The sequence below is a fragment of the Manduca sexta genome, chromosome 24 (assembly GCF_014839805.1).
Source record: "Manduca sexta isolate Smith_Timp_Sample1 chromosome 24, JHU_Msex_v1.0, whole genome shotgun sequence".
In the NCBI taxonomy this organism is placed as follows: Eukaryota; Metazoa; Arthropoda; class Insecta; order Lepidoptera; family Sphingidae; genus Manduca; species Manduca sexta.
In genome coordinates, this window is record NC_051138.1 from 9,651,282 (window position 1) to 9,674,469 (window position 23,188).

The 23,188-nt window shown below is 35.7% G+C and overlaps 3 protein-coding genes across 4 annotated transcripts; 2 read left to right on the plus strand and 1 right to left on the minus strand.

Annotated features, from left to right (window-relative positions):
* Positions 1 to 4,847: 4,847 nt before the first annotated feature.
* LOC115445409 (WD repeat-containing and planar cell polarity effector protein fritz homolog) lies at positions 4,848 to 15,719 on the plus strand. 2 transcript variants are annotated; one of them, XM_037442254.1, is made up of 14 exons: positions 4,848 to 5,067; positions 5,171 to 5,469; positions 6,451 to 6,575; positions 7,145 to 7,311; positions 7,618 to 7,732; positions 7,961 to 8,230; positions 8,488 to 8,621; positions 9,127 to 9,247; positions 9,614 to 9,743; positions 10,065 to 10,200; positions 13,045 to 13,208; positions 13,557 to 14,179; positions 14,313 to 14,537; positions 15,480 to 15,719. In XM_037442254.1, exons 1-13 carry the CDS (start codon positions 4,991 to 4,993, stop codon positions 14,490 to 14,492), a joined length of 2,541 nt encoding a protein of 846 aa, XP_037298151.1. In that variant the 5' UTR covers positions 4,848 to 4,990; the 3' UTR covers positions 14,493 to 14,537; positions 15,480 to 15,719. The 2 variants fall into 2 exon arrangements, with proteins under 2 accessions (XP_037298151.1, XP_037298152.1); XM_037442255.1 differs by having other exon boundaries at positions 15,483 to 15,719.
* A 1,181-nt stretch (positions 15,720 to 16,900) lies between these two features.
* LOC115445422 (ubiquitin) lies at positions 16,901 to 17,954 on the minus strand. The gene is made up of 3 exons (XM_030171682.2): positions 17,718 to 17,954; positions 17,238 to 17,470; positions 16,901 to 17,147 (listed from the first exon to the last, which is right to left on the minus strand). The coding sequence occupies exons 2-3, from the start codon at positions 17,461 to 17,463 to the stop codon at positions 16,981 to 16,983; spliced, it is 393 nt and encodes a 130-aa protein (XP_030027542.1). The 5' UTR covers positions 17,464 to 17,470; positions 17,718 to 17,954; the 3' UTR covers positions 16,901 to 16,980.
* Positions 17,955 to 18,179: 225 nt separating this feature from the next.
* Positions 18,180 to 20,680, plus strand: LOC115445424. The gene is made up of 3 exons (XM_030171687.2): positions 18,180 to 18,364; positions 18,445 to 18,618; positions 20,447 to 20,680. Exons 1-3 carry the CDS (start codon positions 18,290 to 18,292, stop codon positions 20,588 to 20,590), a joined length of 393 nt encoding a protein of 130 aa, XP_030027547.1. The 5' UTR covers positions 18,180 to 18,289; the 3' UTR covers positions 20,591 to 20,680.
* Positions 20,681 to 23,188: the final 2,508 nt, after the last annotated feature.

Sequence of the window (23,188 nt, forward strand, 5' to 3'; positions counted from 1 at the left end):
GTTGGTTTCACCCGTCTTACGGCCCAATGTCGACAGTCGGAAGTACAGCATCATCTGACCGACTGTACACGAGTCACTTGTCCGATTGTATCTTTTATTAAATTTCATATTTTTTTTACAGTTGAATGAAACCGTAGTCCCGAGTATTTAATATAAATTTCAACTGAATGCTAAAGCTTTATGCGTCCCTGAGAAAAGGGACTTGATATACAGACAGACGAAAGGAATGACAGAAGGACAAAAAGTGATCCTATAGGGTTCCTTTTGAGGTAATTAACCCTAGAAAAAAACAATATTTTAATTATGAAAGTGTAAATCTGTAAGGTATATGAATGAAATAAAAAATATGCAATTTTAATAAGTTTATAAATATTTGATACTTGATTAACTATTTGGAGATGTGTTATCATAGAAAAGCAACTAAAATACCTGCGATAATTTACAAAGTAGAGCAAAGAACATTTATTGAAATATCTTAAAACTATATTTTATAAGGCTGCCATTATATTTTCACACATTTTTTCGAACAATAGCATCGTTCTACATAGATTGGGCTCACCTAATGGCATATATTATAGTCGGTGCATTAGCGCGGTATCGATTACAACGCTTTAACGTAGCTCTAAACTTTTCATGCGTCGACTATACCTACTAGTAAACACTTTCTTATAAAAACGAACAAATAATTCTTTTGTATATGATAATATGTTAGGTTTTTTACATTTTCTACAATCTGAGTACGGTATTCGTTATTCTATTTTTGCTAAAAGAATGAGAAAAATCACATTCCGATTAAATATGTATGAGAATGAATATTATATGTACTTACCCCTTAAAAGGTTGGTGCATGAAAATAATTTGTGGAAAAAACTGTTTTTAGTTAATTAAAATATAATAATAAAATGTCTCTATTCCGCATATATTCTTAACGGTCTCTAGATCGAGGCGCATACAGTTCAGAACGCAATCCTACCTTTAACAATAAATAAACACTTAGATGTAGGTGGAAATTGTTTAGGTCCATTAAAATTTTCGTCTATATTGAGGCGTATAAATTTCTCTGCCAATAGAGAAAAGTAGGCCAAGTGCCGCCATTGAACGTGAAATCGCACAATGCAATAGAAAATAAAGTGTTCACTTAATTTCCGCCTTCCAACCTGTCGTTGATTTTATATTCGTTGATATCCTCCGGGGTGTCGATTGCAGCCGTATATTCCATTTCCTTCAGACAGCTACATACATGCGGAATAGAGTACTTGAATATTGTTCTGAATAAGTTTAGACAACCTTTTTCGCAATTGCGATGATTTTTATTGGCAACTCGCTTTTACTCGTAGCTTCGCCACTCAGATTTAGATATCTAACTATATTTAACAGTATTTTAGATATCTAACTAAAATAAAAGTCGCGATGTGAAATTTCTGGTATAAAATATAAAATGTAGCCGACATCACACATGAAAGAATAACATATAATTGTAAGTAAATATCTACAAAGTTCCTTATGTATCTGCATGGTAATATTTCAAATATTAACTACTAATAACATGTGAATAACCTTGGAGAAACATAATGACCGAGCTATTTTATTACATTATCCTTGAATTACTAATTCTACTAGCCTAACGTTTCAATGCTGAACGAACGATCCTTCATCATCTAATAATAATATGATTGAGGACCAAATCCTACCAACGTGCTGGCTAAATATGAGTTTGATGGTATATATCCATAAATAAAAAACAACCCAATGTCTCTATACACATACATTTTGTGTAGAGCCATTGACGTATATATTACCTAGTAAGTACACATATTATGTCGATGTATGGAGCATTGTTATGATATTTCCCACATATTTTTCATTTTTATTTCGCTCGAAAAACAGCGTCGTAACTATCGGATTAAACCACACACTGCATACTCACGTTATAAAATAATGTTTTAATATTACCTAAATAATGTTTTACATTAATTTACGTTATTTTGCATATTTTTAAATTAGTGCTCGAAAAAGTTATTACTAATTAGGTACCTCCTCTAAAGCAAATTAGTAATAAGTCGTTGTCTTATTTGTGATGTCCCTGTGACGAGATGTCCTCAGATATTCATACAAAAATAACATACTTACAGAAAATACTTATGCTAATATGCGCATTAATAACTTGTATATTATTAAATATGCCAAAATATGGAATACTTTACACTGTTGTTTTGCTATTTCACGGTAGATTGAGTAGCCATCGCAAGAGTGCAAAATTCTTGTTGGACAATCTTCCCAATGACAGCTCTACCCCCCTGAGGCAATTCTTGTGCGCTTGGTCTCCGCACCAAATCCACGACCATGCACGGGGGTACATTTACCGCGACCCTCGGCACACAGCTCGTGTGTATAACTCATGATTACTAAATTCACAGTGAGGTATATAAGGGTTCGTGAACATTTCCCCTCCCTTTCCCTTTCAACCATCCTAGTAACTCCTACTCCTTCCTCTTCTCACCCTTCCCTCTATCCTCTCCTATCTTCCTCCCGGGCCCTAAGACCGTCTAGCTGCAGGCTGCTAGCGAACCTTCAGCTGGCGCCTCCAGTGATAGCGGTAAGGCCCACCAACTCATCATGAGGCTGCCGTAGTTGCTAAGCTGGGGGATCGCTTGTACACTATTAGCAGAGTACCTCCGGCGATAACCACGGCAGTTCCCCAAAAAAATGTCCGCTCTAAATGATCTTATAACTCTTTTTATAGTATCTATTGAAAATCTATGTCATAACGAGCACTATCAAAGTCTTATATATAAGTACATACTACATACATATAAGGGGTATTCTTAATTATTAAATCTTTTTAAATTAGTACCTACCAACTTTCAATTTATTTAAATAAATATAATTGTAAGTATACAAAACTTCTAGTAGACAAGTCTAATGGCCAACTTCATGGTCTAAGTAAGTATATCCTGATAATGAAATCCTGGTTCATAGTCTATGTCATATAATTAGTATTTTTATCACAAATATGAGGTAACTATTGCCCAAACATGTTAATGAATTAAAATCATCAGTCTTCTGAAGTCAGAACGTAACATAATTAAATCTTACTCGTTTTATTACTTTCCTGAATGACTAAGCACTCATGCGTAAATGATCAATGTCCCGAACATTTTCATTAAAAAATATTATTCAGCCAGTCTAATAATTTTCTTGGGTACAAAGTAATTAAAATTTCTTAGGTAGATGTCTGTAATACTGGCCTTAATCCAGCAACAGTTATAATTCGCTACTGTGGCGCAGCGGCGTAACACCAGATACCCGCCATTCATTTGTTTTATAGCCTTTATTTAAAGGAAATCGGGGAGATTTGAACCTAATTTCAATTATGTCTCACACATTTATGTAAATAATTTATACCTTCAATTTCTATATTGATTTTAAATCCATTTCATAGAAATTTATTTATTTATTCAAGGATTAGCTATTTAGTAATGCAGTTTTGTATTTAATTAGAATTATATTTTATAAACAAGACATACAAACTTCTTAAAATAGAGACATAAACAGGACTTTGATACTCTAGACCAGTCCCATTCTTAGTCTTAAAAGGCTTGACTTACGTACCTAATTTCTTGCCATCTATGTAATTTTTACTAATTATTACAGCCTTTAAAAGCATAGAATAAAATTATTTGAATAATCAACTAGGACGACACCCTTTCAAATGTGAGAGTTCGCCTGGGTAGGTCCCACCGCAATGTCTATTTCTGCCGCTAAGCAGCAGTGTATAGTCACTGTTGTGTTCCGGTTTAAAGGTTATTGAAGCTAGTCTAACTACTGGACATAATAAAACTTAACATCTCATGTCTTAGGGTGGCAAGTGCAGTGGAATACTAAACAATACTTCGTAACTCATGAATTACATCATGGTGTTGGATAGTGCTACTACTGTTTATGAGCGGTGATATTCCTTACTAACAGGCGAACGGCAAGCTCGTCTCGTCATACAAAGATATACAAAATAACTTTTTCACAATCATGATTACAAAACCAGAACTCCATTTAAGATTGTTGTACCTCTGAACAAACGTATTATTCATAAATCATACCCAAAGTACACAATTCCAAGTATTTGGAAGGTATTGATCTAAAATATTGATAATTGATAATAAATATAGATAGATTAATTCTCTCCAAATCACTTTTATTAATTTATCCATAATTATAAGGAGGTTTTGAAATTTTTAATTTTATTTATTTAAAAACTAACATAAATTTCTTTTCATTTCATTATATTGTCACCCCCACAGGGATCAAGTATCCCCAGCTTACTCTAGACCTCTTAACTAAAGGTTTTAATTCAATTAAAGTAATAAACGGAATTTTATGTCTGTAAACTTAAATACTCTACTTGGATAATGTTATTGATTCAGCTTAATAGATGTCTATGCTTCTTGATCTCACACATGAATAAAAGCCACCACCATGGGCGCAACTAGAAAAGGGGTAGGCGTCTGTGGCGTCTATCCTAGAAAATTGCTTACGTTGAATTCGGCCAACTTTTTTTTATTACGTAGTTAACCACGCCTATGGCCACTACATAAGTAGGTAAAGTACTGTACACTGCGAACTAGCACAAGCACATATTTTACGATATTGAAGAAAACATTTCAAAATGTGAACGTGCTTATAACTAAAATACTGTTTCTTAATTTTTGTATTCTGAGTTCGATTATGTAGTTTTAATATTTTTCTAATACTTAATTTCGAAGAAAAAAATTTAAAACCTAAAAATTCTTGATGACCTCATACATATCGAATGAAGGTCGTTGGTATTCGTAGTTTTATCATAGGATAGGTTTGGCAACATTGAGGTGTAGTGTTTTGTTTACTTTCTCATGTGTCAAATTAAATGTCATGGCACGAAACTTTTGATAGGAACTTAGTGTTTTCCAAAATATAAAAAGTTTTCTCAAAAAATATGTGAAACACACTGATAATAATGATCAACTACGATATAAAATTTATTACATGTGATGAAACACTATATTTGAAAACAAGCGACTATAAAAGTCTCAAGTAAGTTTATCGAAAGAGGTCTCCTAAACCTTTGAATTATTACTAGGTATTAAACTGTGAAATTTACTAATTCTGACCTATTTTTACTTCCTTATTGTTTTAGATACGAGACTAAGAAGAGAATCGATGAATCTGTTTCCAGTTCAGGGAAAAGGAATTACGTGGAGCGCCGCGGCGGTCACTGGCGATCGACAAGTTCTCGGCAAATTCGTCAGCTCGAATCAAAGTTACGGGATCGCAGTGTGATAGCATGCGAGTGGACTAACGACAAACTTGTCACGATCGTGTTTTGCTCAGGGGCCATCGCCTACCTTACCCTAAAACCGCATACTTTAGATGTCACTCAAATACTGTTCGATAGATATTTTGTGGGAAAGTTATCAGGACAATCTGTTACCAATGGTGAGAAAATATTGGTTGTTATAAACTAATACTTTAACATTTTATCATGTGGTAGAAATTATAAGTATAAGGTATCATTAAATTATAAATTGCCAATGATTTAAAAGTACATATCAAAAAGCTTAATTATATTTAAAACACAACATAATGACAATAGAACTTACAAAAGATAAGATAGAGAATTATACTGACAAATTGCTGTTGCATTTCAAATGGCAAGTAATGTTTTCTAGGTTTCTGGATCGCCTAAGAAGTTTGCATACTAAAAATACATACTCCTTGCAAACAATAAGTGTGATTCATAACTATACTAACTGTGTATGAAGTCTGTTAATTTAAAAAGTAAATAACCATATACATATTATTAATCTGTACTTTTATTTAACTAGTATAAAATTACATAAAAACAATTTTGTGTAAAATAACCTCATATTGTATAAATTAATAAACATCAACAAACAGCCGAATGGGTCAATGTAATTTTTATATTAGATGGCTAGCGGATGGCACAGAGACCTGACCGCTTTGACGGCAGCCGAGGGTGGCTGAATGTTTAGACACTGTACTGCTGCAGCCTGGCCCGCCGCCTCAAGGGACAGCCAGCGCAGCGCACGCACATGAATTTTTGGAAGGAACAATTAGTCAGCACATTCGGTTCCAACGCAAGACACTTAACGCTTGATGCTTTACAGTTCCTTGTGCCCAGCTAATTTGCAACTGTTCAATTTTGTGTTCACTTCTTTTATTAGCTGTTTCTTATTTGTACTATCACTCTCTTCTCCTTCTTTTTTACTTTGTGGAAAAATAAACTCTTGTGATTGTGATATGGATTGATTTTATTTAACGACCCGGCAAACTCTAAACGAACTTAAAATCTCACATGCTCCCACACCTGTGAATAGTCAAGAAAAATTTTGTATGCTTGGAAGCTTTTACTTACTACTTAGTTTACTTAACACAATATTATTGTTCTATTTTCAGTGGCACTATGCAAATCTCACATGCTGTTCACACATATAGATCGAACAGCAACATTAGTGACATTTGGGAAAAATAATGTCAGTAATATTCCATGCAGAATCACTGATAGGGAGCCTCAGTTGCAAGTAAGTTAATATTCCGTTTCTCCTTACATCTAGCATTAATGAGTGGAAATTAAAGCTTATTGAAGTTAAAGACATTGTAACCCTAGTAATTATTGCACACTAAGATACCAAGTCAGGAAAGGTGATGGCATGTGGCTTAGATCAGACAGTTTATTGGATGAGTCGAGAGGAGGATCAAAAATATTTTATTATACCTGGATAATATGCATCTAACTGGTTATTATTAAAGCTATTTTGTGTGATTATTTAATAATCTTTAATTCTCTCTATGTAAGCTTTAATAAGGTGATATTAATATTAACCAAGTAAGGATTGGGCATTACTTAATATTCAAGACTGGGAAGAGAAGCATGGTTCAGTGCCATGCAAAACTTTATAATTCTAAATGTAGGTGGTATAGCTATTGATATAAGGACAGGTGTGACATTAAGCACTACTCATCAGACAAGTGACTAGCTCACTTCATTTGTTTTACAAAATATTATAAATGAATTTATTAGTGTAACAAAGTATTATGTCATAAAAATCTGCTAAAGTAAAAAGATGTTATTGTATCATCAATTTCACAGAGCATAGAACTCGGTGGCAGTAGTCGAAAAGCAGAGAGATATATATCATGGTCAGAAAGCAATAATGTAACTTGGGCTCTAATATGGAGTGTGATCAGTGCGGAACCAGCCCCTTGGAGCCCTGTTATGGAAGACCATGCCAATTTGCATCTTTATCAAATACAGGGGTAATGTTTAATTTTAGGTATTGTAAAATATGTTATATTACTATTAATTAAGTTGTAAATGTAGATATTATTGAAATAAATATTTATATCATTTTAAAAACACCTAATAAAAAATAAAAAAATTCAATATGTGTCCTGTTTCTGAAGACTAAAATCTATAACCCTTCATTAGCCCTATTAATTGTGATCATATTTTTGAGATTATCTATGGTTATCACTTCCATAAAAAATTAAGGCATAATATAATAATATACTTGTACAATGTAAAATTAATATTTTTTTCTCTTTGTTTTTGTATGTTTGCAGTCAAAATATGAATTTAGTAGCATATCATCAGTTAGAGAATGAAACTTTGTCTGCAGAACTGTCATATATAAATGACAATATTATACATATTGTGGAACAGCTTACATGCCAAAAAGTAAGTTTATTTCTACATTATTATGTATCTGTATATACATACTAACTATAATAAAAACATAAAAAGAACTGTGGCAGTTATGTATGACCAATGAGATCTTAACATGAATAAGCATGTTCACAATAACTTACTTATTCCATTGTTATACAAAAAATGGTGTTACATATCGGATTACCAAAAATGTTATGTAAAATGACTATTTTTAATAATATGCTTATATTGTTTTAGAACGGAGTAAGCATGGAATGGCTGCGGTATTCGGTAAGGGACAGCTTGGGCAATGGTCTACGCCGGCTGCGAGCGGGCGCGGGCGCGGGCGCGGGCGCGGGCGCGGGCGCGGGCGCGGGCGCGGGCTCGACGCGCGTGTCGCTGGCGGCGCCGGCGCGCGCGGTGCGGCGCTCGGCGTGCGACGCGCGGCTGCTGGCGGCCTGCATCGACGGCTCCATACACGTCGTGCACCACCTCGCCGGCCTCACACACTCTACTAAAGCCGGATTTGTGAGTTTCCTCCATATTTATTGTGTACGAGTACCGCCAATTTAGGCCGATGATATCCCAATCAAAATATTATAACGGTTCATTTTTTATTTTGGCGTGGGACTTATAAAATTTCAAGTAATCATATTGTTCTACTTTTGGACATGATAGCAATACTTCAATAATATTCTACGCTGCAACTGGTGTTAAATTTAATTTCCTTTCTAGATGAAAACAAACCAACTGGCATTGACACTCTATTTATTTTTTAATTGTAGATAGCAACAGATGTTCGATGGGCGGACGAGTTGATAATAGCCGCTGAAGAAGGCGGCAGGTTGCAATGTTACGACCGGGCTCTCTCATTGCTCAACCACCATACGAAATTTCTCGACATCGCTTCTTACCTACGGTAAACAATAATCAAACTATACCGAACCTTTGCATACAATAACCTATGTATGAAAGTAAATGTCGTAACATCATATTATTATCAATTTAACTTTTAGAACATAGTTAATGGAATAAAATTTTCCACATTTAGTACCAGAGATTTCAGCACAAAATAATTTCAGTTTCATGTTTCTCATTAATTTCAAGACAGAGCCATAAATTAGTTACATTTTAGTACCCATATTTAACGTGCTTTTAAACAGCGCCCCGTAAGCGTATTTAGAACTGAAATACGACATGAACATCGCGCGCATCTATGGTATGAAATGGAAATCGTCAGTACGAATTTGTTTTATTGGTGTTCAGTATTGTCAAATAACTATCAAGAAATACGTAAACGTTAACATATTCGAAACGAATACTACAAAACGCATAAATTCTCGCTGGAGGTAGGTACAATTCATTCCTAAATTTGCGTTATATTGATGTAGTTATCTAATAACATATTTACAACTCGTTTACAGGGATACAAGGCGTTTAAAAATCCTCGCGACGCGCAACGCAAAATGTGGACCAATGATATTGGCGCTTTTCTCTGGCGGACCGATCACCTTGTTACACATAACACACCCCAGATTAATCATGGTAATTGGTAATTCATCGTGGAAGTATTGTACAAACTAGACTGCCTACTGTTTAAGCGAACTTGTAGTTTTCTCAGGAATTTATTTATCACACACATAATAACGACCAGTTAATTTATTTTGAGGATAAATAAAACCTTTTAGAACCTGTAATCATATAATTATCCAAGAATAAGTGTCTGTTTAACAAGTTTCAAATTATTTTTATTTGACAGTTATCATATTAAACAGCTTATGTAAATTGTACTCATTTTATAACCATTTCTTTGGGTGCAAAGGTATTTGGTTAGTTTATACATTTGTGTGACGAGTAGAATTTACTCAGAAGTTGTGATGCAGACCCTCACCAAGTTGTATGTTTTAACAGGCATGGATAAGAGCTAGACGCATGTCCAATGCAGTAGCGCTTCTACGGACCATGGACTGGGACACGGAGGGGAATGAGTGTCTGTGGGCCGTCAATAAAATAATGTGCGCTGCACTGAGGAGTGGAGCTGGTGAGTTAATTACTTATATACTTTAATTTACAGTATTTATATACAAATTTCCCACCTTTGAGCTATTCTGGACATGAAGAGTCATCAGCTAGCTGTCGGTCAGTTTTAAAGGAGGAAATATTCTGGAATACTTTTCCGGAGATTAATGATGTGGCAGAGTATTGATTATTATTTGCAGTTTTTATAAATTACAAGTTTAATAAAATGTCTTAAATGGGAAACGAGGGGCCTTGATGCCCGGAGCATCAGGTTTCAGAAATCGCCACCAGCCTTAGCGTGGTTGTATAGGTTGCTCTGTCTCATTAATATTATCCATCGCAGAGGCCGTGGCGTGCGAGGCGAGCGCGGCGGCGGCGCTGGGCGCGTACCTGGCGCCCTCCACTGCAGCAGCGCCTGCCGCGAGGTACCACGCGCCGCTGCACGACCTCGCGCGGAAGTACTTCCATCACCTACTAAGGTGAGACAGTTTTTTTATGAGTCATGACGTTTATCGGGGCAATACTCATCATAGAATATTAGTTAATTTTAATTCAACAGTAATGGGAGACTAGAAAAATTAAGGGAGGAATTCAAGAAGTGAGAAAAAGAAGAGAAAGCGAGTGCCCTCATTAGATCATAATGGCTACCGTTTGATTTCTCTCTAGCTACTAAAACATAGTATAGTGAATCACAATCGCGATGTAATTTGTTTTACGAAATATAACCTTAAATAGTACGAGACGCTTTGATCAATCCTTTAGTTTATAAGATTTTGCCCGCGGCTCCGCCCGCGTTACAAAGTTTTTCGGGCTAAAGTATTCCGTTATAAAAGTCACGCTATATATTTTGCCGGGAGCCTATGTTCTTCCCAGGGTCTCAAACTGTCTCCATACCCAATTTCATCTTAATATGTTGGGTAGTTTTTGAGTTTAACACGTTCAGGCAGTCGGATGCAGCGGGGGACTTTGTTTTATAATATATTTTTGTAGAACTTTTTAAGAGGAACAATCCCGTTATACATCATTGTTGCATAACTTTAACTGTTTACGCAGCACACGCAACGGAAGCTCTGAAAATTAATAAATTTTCCCCGTTTTTGCAACATGTTTCATTACTGCTTCGCTCCTATTGGTCATAGCTTGATGATATATAGCCTATAGCATTTCAAAAACAAAGTGCTATCCAACACAAAAATATTTTTTCAGTTCGATCTGATAGTTCCTGAGATTAGTCATTACTGCTCCGCTCCTATTGGTCATAGCGTGATGATATATAGCCTATAGCACTCCAGGAACAAAGGGCTATCCAACACAAAAAGATTTTTTCAGTTTGAACCAGTAGTTCCTGAGATTAGCCATTACTGCTCCGCTCCTATTGGTCATAGCGTGATGATATATAGCCTATAGCACTACACGATTAAAGACCGATCCAACACAAAAAGATTTTTGCAGTTCGAACTGGTAGTTCTGAGATTAGCCATTACTGCTCCGCTCCTATTGGTCATAGCGTAATGATATTAGTGATGTGTCAACTCGATTTACTAACCCGAGTTAACTCGAGTTGGGTTTAAATCGAGTCAACTCGAGTTGAATTCTCTTTAACTCGAGTTTAAATACTCCCGCCCGGCCCTGGCGCATCAGCCGAATGACCTACAGTCGACACTTGTACGGCGCGGCGTGTTTTTTTGTATTGTTAAGTAACAAATGAATACATTATAAATAAGTAAATGGTCCATCTTAGAACTTGTTGATAACATATTAATTTCTATTCGACTCTATTATTCTATTATTTGAGTACGAAGAGTCAACGTAGAGTATGAATAAGTTAACTACCAAATATGATTTGTGATAAAATAGTTAAACAGCTAAGTTCTTTTTTAAGCTTTAAAGGAGACGGGCGAAATTGGGCTTGACAGTACACTTATAAAACATATATCAATATTCTTCTTCTATTTTTATATCTGCTATTAAAAAATATTTGATTGTATTACAATGGGAAAATAAAATATTTTTTATTATGAATAAGTAACTGACTTCCTGTATCGGGAATATCTATAATTAATGTATATGTCTATTATTAATGTATATTATTGTTATTCGCTTTCTGTACTTCTGCGCAAGTGAATGTTTTTGGTTTGATATATTTTTTTTAACGACTACGGCTTTTCGAGAATATTTAGACGATTGCTGTTTTAATGAACTACCCACGCTTATTCAACAACGGACTTTGATTTCTTGCTTGCTCGACTGATTTCGCTTGTTCTACCGGATTTCGGAAAGTAGCGATAAACCATCAACACCATTGTGTTAATTGCAACCTACACGTAGTTTCATCTTGTGATAAGTACCTTTATATCTGTCCTCGTCCATTCCATGCGATAATTTCAATTCTGGTTATTATTTAAGCCAGCTGCTCATTAGTCAACACAGCAATCCAATGGACAATGATTAGGTGCTGTAATCATCTTGTGCTACGGGTAAATACGAAGTTATTCACAGAAAAGTGTTTTTTTTACGCTGTATTCTATAGCGATTATTTCTTTACTCCCATTGTAGACAGATTTTTTATTTCTTATTTAGAAATGGTTCTATTATACCTATAAAATAATGCATGAATCATCTCTTTAACACCAAGCCCAAGGTTCTATAAAGTTTCGCCCGTCTCCTTTTATTGTAATAATTAAACCATAAGTAAATATCTATGTATGTAGGATATAAAGTTAGACTGATCTGATATTAATTTGTAAAGACTGCTAGAAATAAAAATAAGTACTTTTGTTGTTAATTAATATACTTAATTTATTTACGTTACGAAGATTTAATCCTAAATACATAAAACATAAATACATGATGAATAAATAAATTCCTTTATTATTTAAATTCACCTGGTGAGTCATTACATTTGAAAAAATAACCCAAAACAAATCATTACTCAGTTTCATTTTACCCAGTTAACTCGAGTTACTTAACTCGAGTTCAACTCGAGTTACGTGAATTTCAACTCGAGTTAGCTCGAGTTGTGTTTATCCCGAGTTGGCACATCATTAGATGATATATAGCCTATAGCACTCCACGAACAAAGGGCTATCCAACGCAAAAAGAATTTTTCAGTTTGGACCGGTAGTTCTTGAGATTAGCCATTACTGCTCCGCTCCTACTGGGTATAGCGTGATGATATATAGCCTATAGCACTCCACGAATAAAAGGCTATCCAACGCAAAATTATTTTTTCAGTTTAGACCGGTAGGTAGTTCCTGAGATTAGCGCGTTCAAACAAACAAACAAACTCTTCAGCTTTATATAATAGTATAGATATATAACAGACGCGGCCGGTTAGAGAAGGCGTTGTCGCTGGGCGTGGAGCTGTGCGCGTGGGACGTGTTCGCGGACGCGCGCTGGGCGGCGCGGCGGCGCGGCCTGCCCGCGCTCGCGCACGAGGCCGCCGCGCTCGCGCTGCACCACGCGCGCCACGCGCACCACCCCGCCGGTAATAACCACGGACCTATACAATATCATACAATTTATAACGTGTGTTACATAACAACACTATTTATCTATATTTACTTCGAGGTCTTATTCATATGGCTCACCCCAACGAAATTTTATATCAAGACACAACAGACGAAATAGAAGAAAATAAATTAACTGCATATTATATTTAAAAATATACTTGAGTGCGATAGTTACACATGTAAATACTAAAAACTAATCAACATAAGTTGCCAGAAGACAAAATCTTTTTGCCACTTCTGTATTGTTACCAAACCAAAATAGTTGAGCTATTCCATAAACTAGTTATTTTTAATTCTTTCTTATCTCATTACAATTTTATCAGATTCAGCCTCGTCAGGAAGTTGTTCCGAATGCGATTCGCATTCGTACTCCGAATCGGAAGAGGAAACGAGTGCGTCGTCTGAACCGATAAATGCGAAGCCGCCGCCTCTGCCCCGAGTGTCCCTCGCGAACCATCCCACACTTCTTCCAGTCACCCTGTCGCAACCAGACATATCTACCTCGAGCATACGGCCCAACTTACACCAGTATTTAGAAAGAGACACAACCTTATGGAAGAAGGATATCAGAGACGATACATATCTAAAGAGTAATTACAATGACCGATTAAAACCAATACTGACACAAAGTTCAAAATGGCATAGTGTCGACGGTCTTCTTAATTACAAAACTGCCCCAAAGTCAACGCTTTCGGCGATCAACGAAGGTTCTGCTATGACGTCGCACTCCATAATAGATATATTACCCCGAGCGCAAGATGGCGTACCATATAAGCATTTGTTCGAAACCGAACTGAGAGAAGAGTTACCCAACACGCTTTACCGTTACCAATACAATAATTATCATCCAAGTACTAGTATCAACTATACTATGGAAAGGCACGGAAATCGTTCTGAGAAGAATAAAGTAAAATTTTCAGACACCGTCACAGTCGCAGTCATGTCGGTGAGTAAATTAAATTCATATATTATTTATAAAATAAACAAAAATATAATTTGTTTTGCTAGAAAATAACAAAATCAATCGCAGCAGATACAATTTGAGCCATAATATTATTGATGATTGATACTACCCGCAGGAGCCCGGCTCCCCGGAAAGGGCGCGTGACATCCCGGAAGGCGCACTGCGCGTGTTGCCGCACAAGTTCGCGTTGGGTGCGCCCGCGCCGGCCTCGCCGCCGCCGCCGCCGCCCCCGCCCCCCGCACCCGCCCCCGCACCCGCACCCGCACCCGCCCGGTACTGCGCTCGACTACGTTGAAGTGTGACTGGGCAGATGGACGCACGCACGCATGCCGACACACATGTTTGTTACAATTTTGCACTCGCTTTTCACTTTAATGTCGTTTAATAAGGTATTTTACTTGTTTTCATTGTAGTTATATGAAATCTTTACTAACAAGTTTATTATATAAATCTTATAGTTTATTTAAGTATTTTAAATCTGATAAAAGAATGATAGACGGATTAGCAGATGACTGAAAAAGAATAGACTGATGGATGGGCGAAGTCACTGCTATTACGGTGCGTAAGTGCAAAAGAGAAAACTAGATATTACAACTCCCCATTGTTTCATTCCCTCATAAAATATTTATAGTTGTCCCATTGGCAAATCAATTCTATTCTATTAGTGTAGAAAGATTTAATTAATTAAATAACATTTACAGTATAGTAAAATACCTTATTACGGAGTATATTTCATTCATTAAGATAACACCAGAGTCTCTCCAGAATTAACTAATTGGTAAAGACTTGCAATTTCTGGTATATGGTTAGACTAATTATTGTTCTTTTTATAATTGATTTACATAATTTTCTCTCCACCTTTATATATGCAAGACTACCAACCATGTTGATTTCACGCTTTTTGCATAATGCCTCACAATGTTCAAAATACCCTACACTCACTATTAAAATTCAATCTGAGATTCGGATATATATTGCTATTTCCGGGACTGCCTCAACAAGAAAATCTAAAATCTCACTTATAAGTAGCAGGTTGCAAGCAAGGTGAATTATTTACCTTGCTTGCAACCTACACAGGTACATAATATATTTGATACTGTAATATTTTTTGCACAATTTTCCGAAAAAACGCGGCGGTGATGGAACTATGTTATATGGCATATTCAATTGAAAATTTGTATGTGGACTGATTTGCAACACGCACGATTAAGTTAAATATAATGCATGTCTGGTGACATTTATAAATATTAATATGTTAAATTTGATTTTATTTTTGTTTCAGAAGATAATAAACCAAAACCACCGAAGATAAAAGTCGTCCACTTCGGTATGGTTTAAAGATTTAAACTGCATTCTACAGACTATGAAGTGGTGCAAGTCCAATGAATAAATCCGTCCATTAATTTTAAGAATTAATATTGTCATTGATTCATCATTGATAATTGATCAGAGATTGTAGGTACTCATTATTATGAAATGAGGTTTTATGTTTAAAATAATAAACTTGTTAAAGTTCTGATAATTGTGTATTTATTAAAAATATCCATAAATCTATCCATACTATTATAGGATAGAGAGGTCGCCAGGTGCTACGCCTATAATTAATTACCTACAATAAAGATGATGTCGTGAGTTGACGACAGCTCGAACTTAAATGATAAAACCACCCAGAACTTTCAATTATAAAGCATGGCAAGTTTTTCGGAGGTATAGCCACCGTAGGGCTAAGCGACACAGTGAATTGGGGTTCCCGAGGCTAGGAGCCCTCCAAACCCTGACGGGTGACGATTTTTTAGGTCCCCACCCTACAAACAGCATCATACCTGCCAATAAGCTTATGGGACTAATTTTGCTCCAGCCCTTATCTCGCGTCATATAGGGCTGCCCATGGTCGTCTAACACACAAGAAGCTGGGGGTATCTATTTCTTTGTTTTCCATCTGCGCCCTTTACAGAAGTGCTCTTGATCCTAAGAAAATGACAGAAGGTAAAATAAAAAAACAACCAGCTATCGACTGAGTGGGTACCTACCAATAACTCTTACAAAATCCTTAAAAATACTTGGCAGAGAATATGATGTTCGCACAGGAAAAATACCTGTTTATTAATTGTATGCAGTGCCAGCCTTTGCTGCCCTTACGGTTACGCCATAGATGTTTTTTTTACGATTTACTTTTCACCGCATCAGTGTCAATTGCCTTATATAGAAAACATTTACTTAAACGGATGGTATAACTCATGTTAAGGTAAAAAGATATCTTTGCCTATGACTAGATTCATGACTTTTAAACAAAATCTACCTATATAGATAGTGTTCTCCCTGAACCCCTTTTTTTTAAAACTACATATATATTTTTTAAGTTTTTTTAAAATATAAGAATATTTTTCAGGCATTACAATTTGTACCCAATATAGCTATAAACTCCCCCTTGGCCCCTACTACATCTTGTAGTTTGAACATATATAACCATTAATCAGCAGTGTAGGTGCAAAATGTTCATTGTTTGAGTGTCTTCACAATATCTGATACTATACATCAGTGCCTGCATATCATGCCACAATCCTACACTTGTCTCCCACTTCCCAGTGGCAAGAACTTTTAGTAACAAAGCTTTAGTAATAATTTCCAGCCATTTATATGAGCCATCAATAATTTAAAGAGTTTTCTATAGATGATAGCTTACATAGTAAAAAATTAAACCCATTTTAAATATTCAAGTTTTATTTTAGTTGGTTGGCATTAGCCATTACAAACATTGCAATGAATGGAAAAAAATGAATAGTCTAATAATCCTTGATCTTCTTCTTGGGGCGGAGATTGTTAGTGTGTCCACACTTAGTTTTGCGGCAGTTAGTAGCTCTGGGGTGCAGGCGAGCATAGCACTTACGGCAGATCATTTTCTCGCAGTTGTACTTCATTGCCAAGTTACGAAGAGAGGGCTCGATGGTACCTGAAACACCAAGTAGTATGTTAGACAACTATTTTTTTATTAAAACTCCATAAATACAAATATTGAGCATAAACAAAACCAATCATTTACCTCCTCTAAGCCTAAGCACCAAGTGAAGAGTGGATTCTTTCTGGATATTGTAATCAGACAGAGTACGGCCATCTTCCAACTGCTTGCCGGCGAAGATGAGTCGCTGTTGGTCCGGAGGGATACCTTCTTTATCTTGGATCTTAGCCTTCACATTTTCGATGGTGTCTGAAGCCTCCACCTCAAGGGTGATGGTCTTCCCCGTTAGGGTTTTGACGAATATCTGCATTGTTGTTCTGGTAGGAAAATGGAAAATTCAGTTAAATTTTTGACTTTTTATCGTTGCATATTGTGAAACTGAGAAACAAATGCCGCACGCTTAATGAAACCTGTCAAGCCACGAGGATTTTCAAATTTCGAACTTGCTCCACTTTACAAACTTAACCATTCACAAATCCTTAATAACCATGTCGATAAGCATTGCTTTATTGCTAAATTATAATATGAAATAATTTTCCGTAATTATCGAAATGCATTGCTCACCTTCCCCAAAAACGTGTTCACAGAAAGAACTGTCACTTATTCAATATCAAAGATGGCGGCTATTATATATTACGTTCTAAAACAAAGCAGATTTAACAACGTTCCTAAGTTTTCTTCGGAATAATATATAATACTCTCTTTTAAAAACTAAAGCAATATAATTATAAAAGTCATAATTACATCCTCTATTTTTATGGAGTATGTATATTTTATTTTAAGTCGGTTTAAAAAATCTTAACAAATTAATTATTTCGTAATTTCTGAACCGAAAATACGTTTAGAACAGGTATTTATTTTATCTGAGGAGATACTGATAATATAACGAATTTCTCTCTTTAAAAAGTTTTGTAATATTATTTTGTTCAAAATTTTGTAAATTGTTTAAATTATCAAATAAAATAATCCATTTAAAATAGTTTATTATATATAAATAATTTGTGTGAGTTAAATCTATACTCAAATTGTTATGTTTCAGAACGCGCCATTCCTGATAAGTACTTGTTTCGTAACCATCCGATCGAACTTTGTGAGCACTCGACACTCAGCTTTATATTTCTGAAGAAAACAGCAAAATGTACTACCAATTAGGCCGAGTTACTGGAAGACTGGTGGCTTCAACCCACCTCCAAACCCCGTTGTTCCCAATTGTAAGAATCTGCTTATAATATGGTAAGTTGTAACTAGTAATCACCAATTAAGAAAAAATAAAATATTTCTTTCCTCATAGGCACCAGTAGCCCTGCAACGTTTGGAGCCACCAAGCATTCAATACAACACCACCCACTTCTCAACTGTGACTCAGGATGCATGCGCCACCGGCAAGAGGAGGCTGATACCAGGAACCAACATGCCCTTTCCTCCTCTCGATGAGAACATTCGCAAGAAGCAAGAACTCTTCCAGGTAACCTTACACTTGACCTATTTCTTATACTGAAAATTCTAAGCACCACCCAATTCAATTGTACAATTATGTACCTAATCAGACAAAGCTGTCATTGCAAATACTAAACTGCAAAAGAAAAAGGCTTCACATGAATCTTATTTAGCAAACAAGAATTTAAAAGTCCCTAAGAGGGTGGATATGTGGTGAATTAATAAACCGAACCAAAAAACCAAGACAGATCAAAGATTTCAAACATTGCTTACTGGTTTACTACTTAGGTTAAGTATTAAACAAAAATCTATACTTGTGTCCAATCTTTATTTAAACATGGTGGAATTTAATATATAAACAGTAAACGATATAAACCATTGTTGTATATTCTACTAATAGATACAAACATGCATATAAACTAAATGTTCAAAGTCTGAAATTAGAAATAAAGTTTGCTGCAGCGCTTAAAAATCTATTGTCGTCTAACCAAACAGAATTGACACAATAATTGTGCCTGCAATTATTCATGCTCTATTATTTAGTAGTGAAATAAATAAAAATGGAAATGTAGAAAAGTAAAAGAAAATGAATGCATATGTGTATAATTTACCTCAAATCAAATATGTTAACAATAGTTTAAAATTAAATTCTTCAATTTCCATGCCCATATAAAAGTAAAAACAGTCCATATCTCTCTTAGTAAATTATATATAAATATGCCATTATGTATATATTTACAATTTAGGTGCAAACTAATATTACATTTGGTGCACATTATTGAAGTGTTTTCAATATATATTACATACATACATATAGAATTGATAACCATCTTAATGTGGGTTAAAAATATCGAACTGTTTAAAATACTAAACAAATTAAAACTCTTTCCATAAAACATCACATTAAATCGGTGTTCAGTTGCATATTTTCACCTTCCACCAGTTTCATAATGGAACATCTGTATGATCAGTCTATAATTGTAAATGGTGTTGCATTTAAATATAAACATATTTTTTCTATTGTTATATTACAGTATTATTACCTATTTATGCAGCTGAACAACAATTTATGTTTATGCTAAATATTTATGGTAAGTATGTTTGCAGTAATTAGAATACTGTAAAAAAAACATTAATATTTTAGAATTAATGAAAATAAACCTGTTCTAATAAAATTAATGAAATATTGGTTACAATATAGCAGACTGAAAACCAAAAAATTCCTACAGCCAATTAAGTATCAACCTGGACAACACAAAATTGGGGTTTCTTTTTTTTTATTTATTTAATATAATATTAGCTGCCCAAGGCTGGATTTGTTCATCTAATTAGCCTATAAAAATGGTAATGATAAAAGTATCATGGTAGGGATAAGGGCATACCCAGTTTAAGGTCAAAGTGGGACAAATGCCACATTTAGGACTAGGAGGTAATGGGATATGTCTGATTTTTATTTGGTCACAGTAATTCAACAAAACATAGAAAAGATAAACTGCTAAAAATTGATGCAACTTTGCCAATGATTTTAAATTGTATGTACAGTATATCATTTCACAATATTGAATAAAAAGGGAAGGGAAGATATTTTGCCTATTTACTGAAATAAAAAACATATATGATTATATTGTGTGCATAAAAATGAGATCACATGGAGGAGCAGGGAGCATAACCATAGAATAGAAATTCATGCTTTTAACGTGGGATTCAGCTTCAGAATCCAATAAATGATTGATGCAGCATAGTGATTAATTGTTTAGGAAAAAATCCCAAAATTTTATAGAAATTTATTAATAGTTAGAGTGTTGTATTGTATCAATCATGCATTTTATGGTGATTTTTTTATTATATCATTACAGAAAGACAATGATTTGCCAGTGTTCCTGAAGGGTGGCCCATTTGATGCTATCCTGTACCGTCTCACAATGGCTCTCTGTGTGCTTGGAGTTGCTGGTGTGGTGCATGCTGTCTACAGCCATGCTGTTCCAAAGAAGCAATCTTAATTTGTGTTATTTTATCAATAATGTATTAGCTGACTGTGTTATAAATGAAAAAGGCATCATTTAGCATTAAAATTGGTGCAATTAACAGTTTTTGTTGAAGTTTTCATTTGTTAAACCTATGTTCCCCTGCATCATTTCGTGCTTTCTACATAGATTTATGATTTCCTTGATCAGAGATTACCGTTTTCGCTCTTAAGCTCTTACAATCCGTAGAGGTAGTTTGAAAACGATCTATAAAAGAAAATTATAAATTGATTGAATCTGTCAAATCACCAATAATAAATTACGTAGGTATAAGTAGTCAGGAGCCTTAATCCATCTGCATGGGCATATGCGTCTTTTTTAATTACGAGGGTCCTAATCAAAGGCCACTTTTACAAGCGATACGGGTAAAAGTCATAACACCCCTATAATCCTATACGGCCACTGGAGCTGTCCTTCGATTAGAATGCGGCGGAATAAGGACCACTGCAATAATTCCGTTTTCCTATCCCCTCGGCCCATTGTAATCGCAGGTAAAAGAGTTACACCCACGTTTACAACCTTTAAACCACGAGAACGAATCATGCAAAATTAATTGAACTTAAACACAAGAATATGCCCAATGTTTAACTTATAGTTTTCATGCAGTCATTTTCGATTAGTTTACAAACTAATTAATCTTAGAAGTGATGAGAAGTCGAAAAAAATAATTGTAATCAAATTTTAAGAATTTCCCACCTTATTTTTTTTTTTTTTTTTTTGTTTCGCGGAGAGAGTACCTTATTACTACCGCCCAGCCTTCGCGGGAGGCGACTGAGCGGTTATGCTGAGGTAACCGTGCCTTACGGCCCAACGTTGAGCCGCCCGGATTTGATGGTGACCTTCGAGCGACCGCCGGGCCGAGTCCCTAACCATAACCGTACAACTTAACCTATGCACGGCTTACCAGCTAAAACTCCGCGGTGGCCCTCTTCGGCGCATTTGGGACGGCTGCGGGCTTCGTCTGACGTTGTAGTGTCTAAGTCTACGACCGCAGCCGTCCCTGCGCGGTGCCGCCTTGCGGCCCGTCTCCTATGGAGGGGGGGGGGGGGGGCTCAGAAGCCCCCGCGCACCAAAGGACGCCTTCGGCGTCTACGGCAGTATGAGGCCAACAACACACTGCCATCCATCCCGGGGGTCAACCGAAAAATGTGCAAAATGCACAAAAATGCTCTAGGGCGGACAGCCCCCTGCTGCCCGCCGACGACCCCCTTCGTGGCCCCTATTAGTCGCCTCTTACGACAGGCAGGGGATACCGTGGTGGAATTCTCCAAACGCCCCCATTCCACAGGGCGGAAAGAATTTCCCACCTTGCTGTCTTTTAAGGCTGATTTTAGCCAAAATAGCCCCTATGAAGGACTATGTTTTTTAATGAATATGTAAGTTGAGAGTCTGGAGAAGTTTTTGATCTACCTTAGAACCACAAAGTCACCTGTTTAGGATTTTAAATTTAAAGAAATTTTAAGTCATAATTCATCGAACATAAGTTTTTCACTTTACACCAACATTTTCATAATTTTCATTAAAGTTACGAAGCTGATTGTTTATAGCAAAAAAATATAACTAATGTTAATTTAATTGCAATAAAAAAAACTCGAATAAATCTACTTTTTTAAAATGAAAACATTTAATCGTTCAAATCGAAAATTCACAAATATTCTGAAAAATATTCATAACTCGAAAACTATGAAAAATCGCGGAACATACATGGGGGTGATTCGGATACCCCAAGGGGTGTTCTATCTCTGGACCTCCGCATGACACTACTTTCTGGGACACCCTGTATAAGCAGAGAACATGATAAGTGCCGCCATATTAGATTCGTCTCAAGTTATACGAAATTTATTTAAAGCAAGATAATCATTTACCTAAGTCGAATTACAAGATAAAAACTTATCACTGAACAATTTTTTATTTATGACGAATAGACAAACTCTGTTCTTTCGGGTCGTAGACTTTTGAACAGAAAAACTGACTCCAAAAACGAACTAATAAAACTCTAATCTGCATATATCAAGGTCATACGGTGGCACGCGGCCAGGTGCTGATATTTGTAATTAGATTTAAAAATTAAAATCTTTAATTTTGTGGATGGATTTAAATGAAAAGTTACTACATAACAAGTTCAGGAGGCGGCACTTTCAGGAAGGCGACAAATGACTAAAATTAAACTAAAGCGCGCATCACGCTTATTTATTTATTTTTGGTGAAAGAGGCGCCCTTTTATTTTATATTTTGCTCTAAGACAGAGCTTAAGGGCGGCAAAAGCCCACGTCGCGCCACTGTGTTCGATCGCTACCAATTTTTACAGGATCACACTGTGGGCTACTCTGAAGATTACCTAAAAAAATGATCAAAATCACTCCAGCCGTTGTGGTGCCAATAGGGAACATATAAGTACTTATAGACACATTTATTTACATGAGTAGGTATATGTAATGCATTCTATGTGGTTATTTTATTTGGTGCATATAACACAGTCCTAACGGAGAACCAAGGCATATCTGGCCGCTTTAGATTTGGATATCTGTTTACGGACTACGTTTCACGTTTTTTCATATAGTTATCACATAACCT

Coding starts and splice junctions, on each gene's coding strand:
- LOC115445409 (XM_037442254.1), top strand. CDS start 4,991: ATGATCAACTACGATATAAAATTTATTACATGTGATGAAACACTATAT. Junction 8,231..8,487: donor ACTCTACTAAAGCCGGATTT/GTGAGTTTCCTC, acceptor TTTTAATTGTAG/ATAGCAACAGATGTTCGATG. Junction 9,248..9,613: donor CACACCCCAGATTAATCATG/GTAATTGGTAAT, acceptor ATGTTTTAACAG/GCATGGATAAGAGCTAGACG.
- LOC115445422 (XM_030171682.2), bottom strand. CDS start 17,463: ATGCAGATATTCGTCAAAACCCTAACGGGGAAGACCATCACCCTTGAG. Junction 17,148..17,237: donor GGTGCTTAGGCTTAGAGGAG/GTAAATGATTGG, acceptor TTGGTGTTTCAG/GTACCATCGAGCCCTCTCTT.
- LOC115445424 (XM_030171687.2), top strand. CDS start 18,290: ATGTACTACCAATTAGGCCGAGTTACTGGAAGACTGGTGGCTTCAACC. Junction 18,365..18,444: donor AAACCCCGTTGTTCCCAATT/GTAAGAATCTGC, acceptor CTTTCCTCATAG/GCACCAGTAGCCCTGCAACG. Junction 18,619..20,446: donor AGAAGCAAGAACTCTTCCAG/GTAACCTTACAC, acceptor ATATCATTACAG/AAAGACAATGATTTGCCAGT.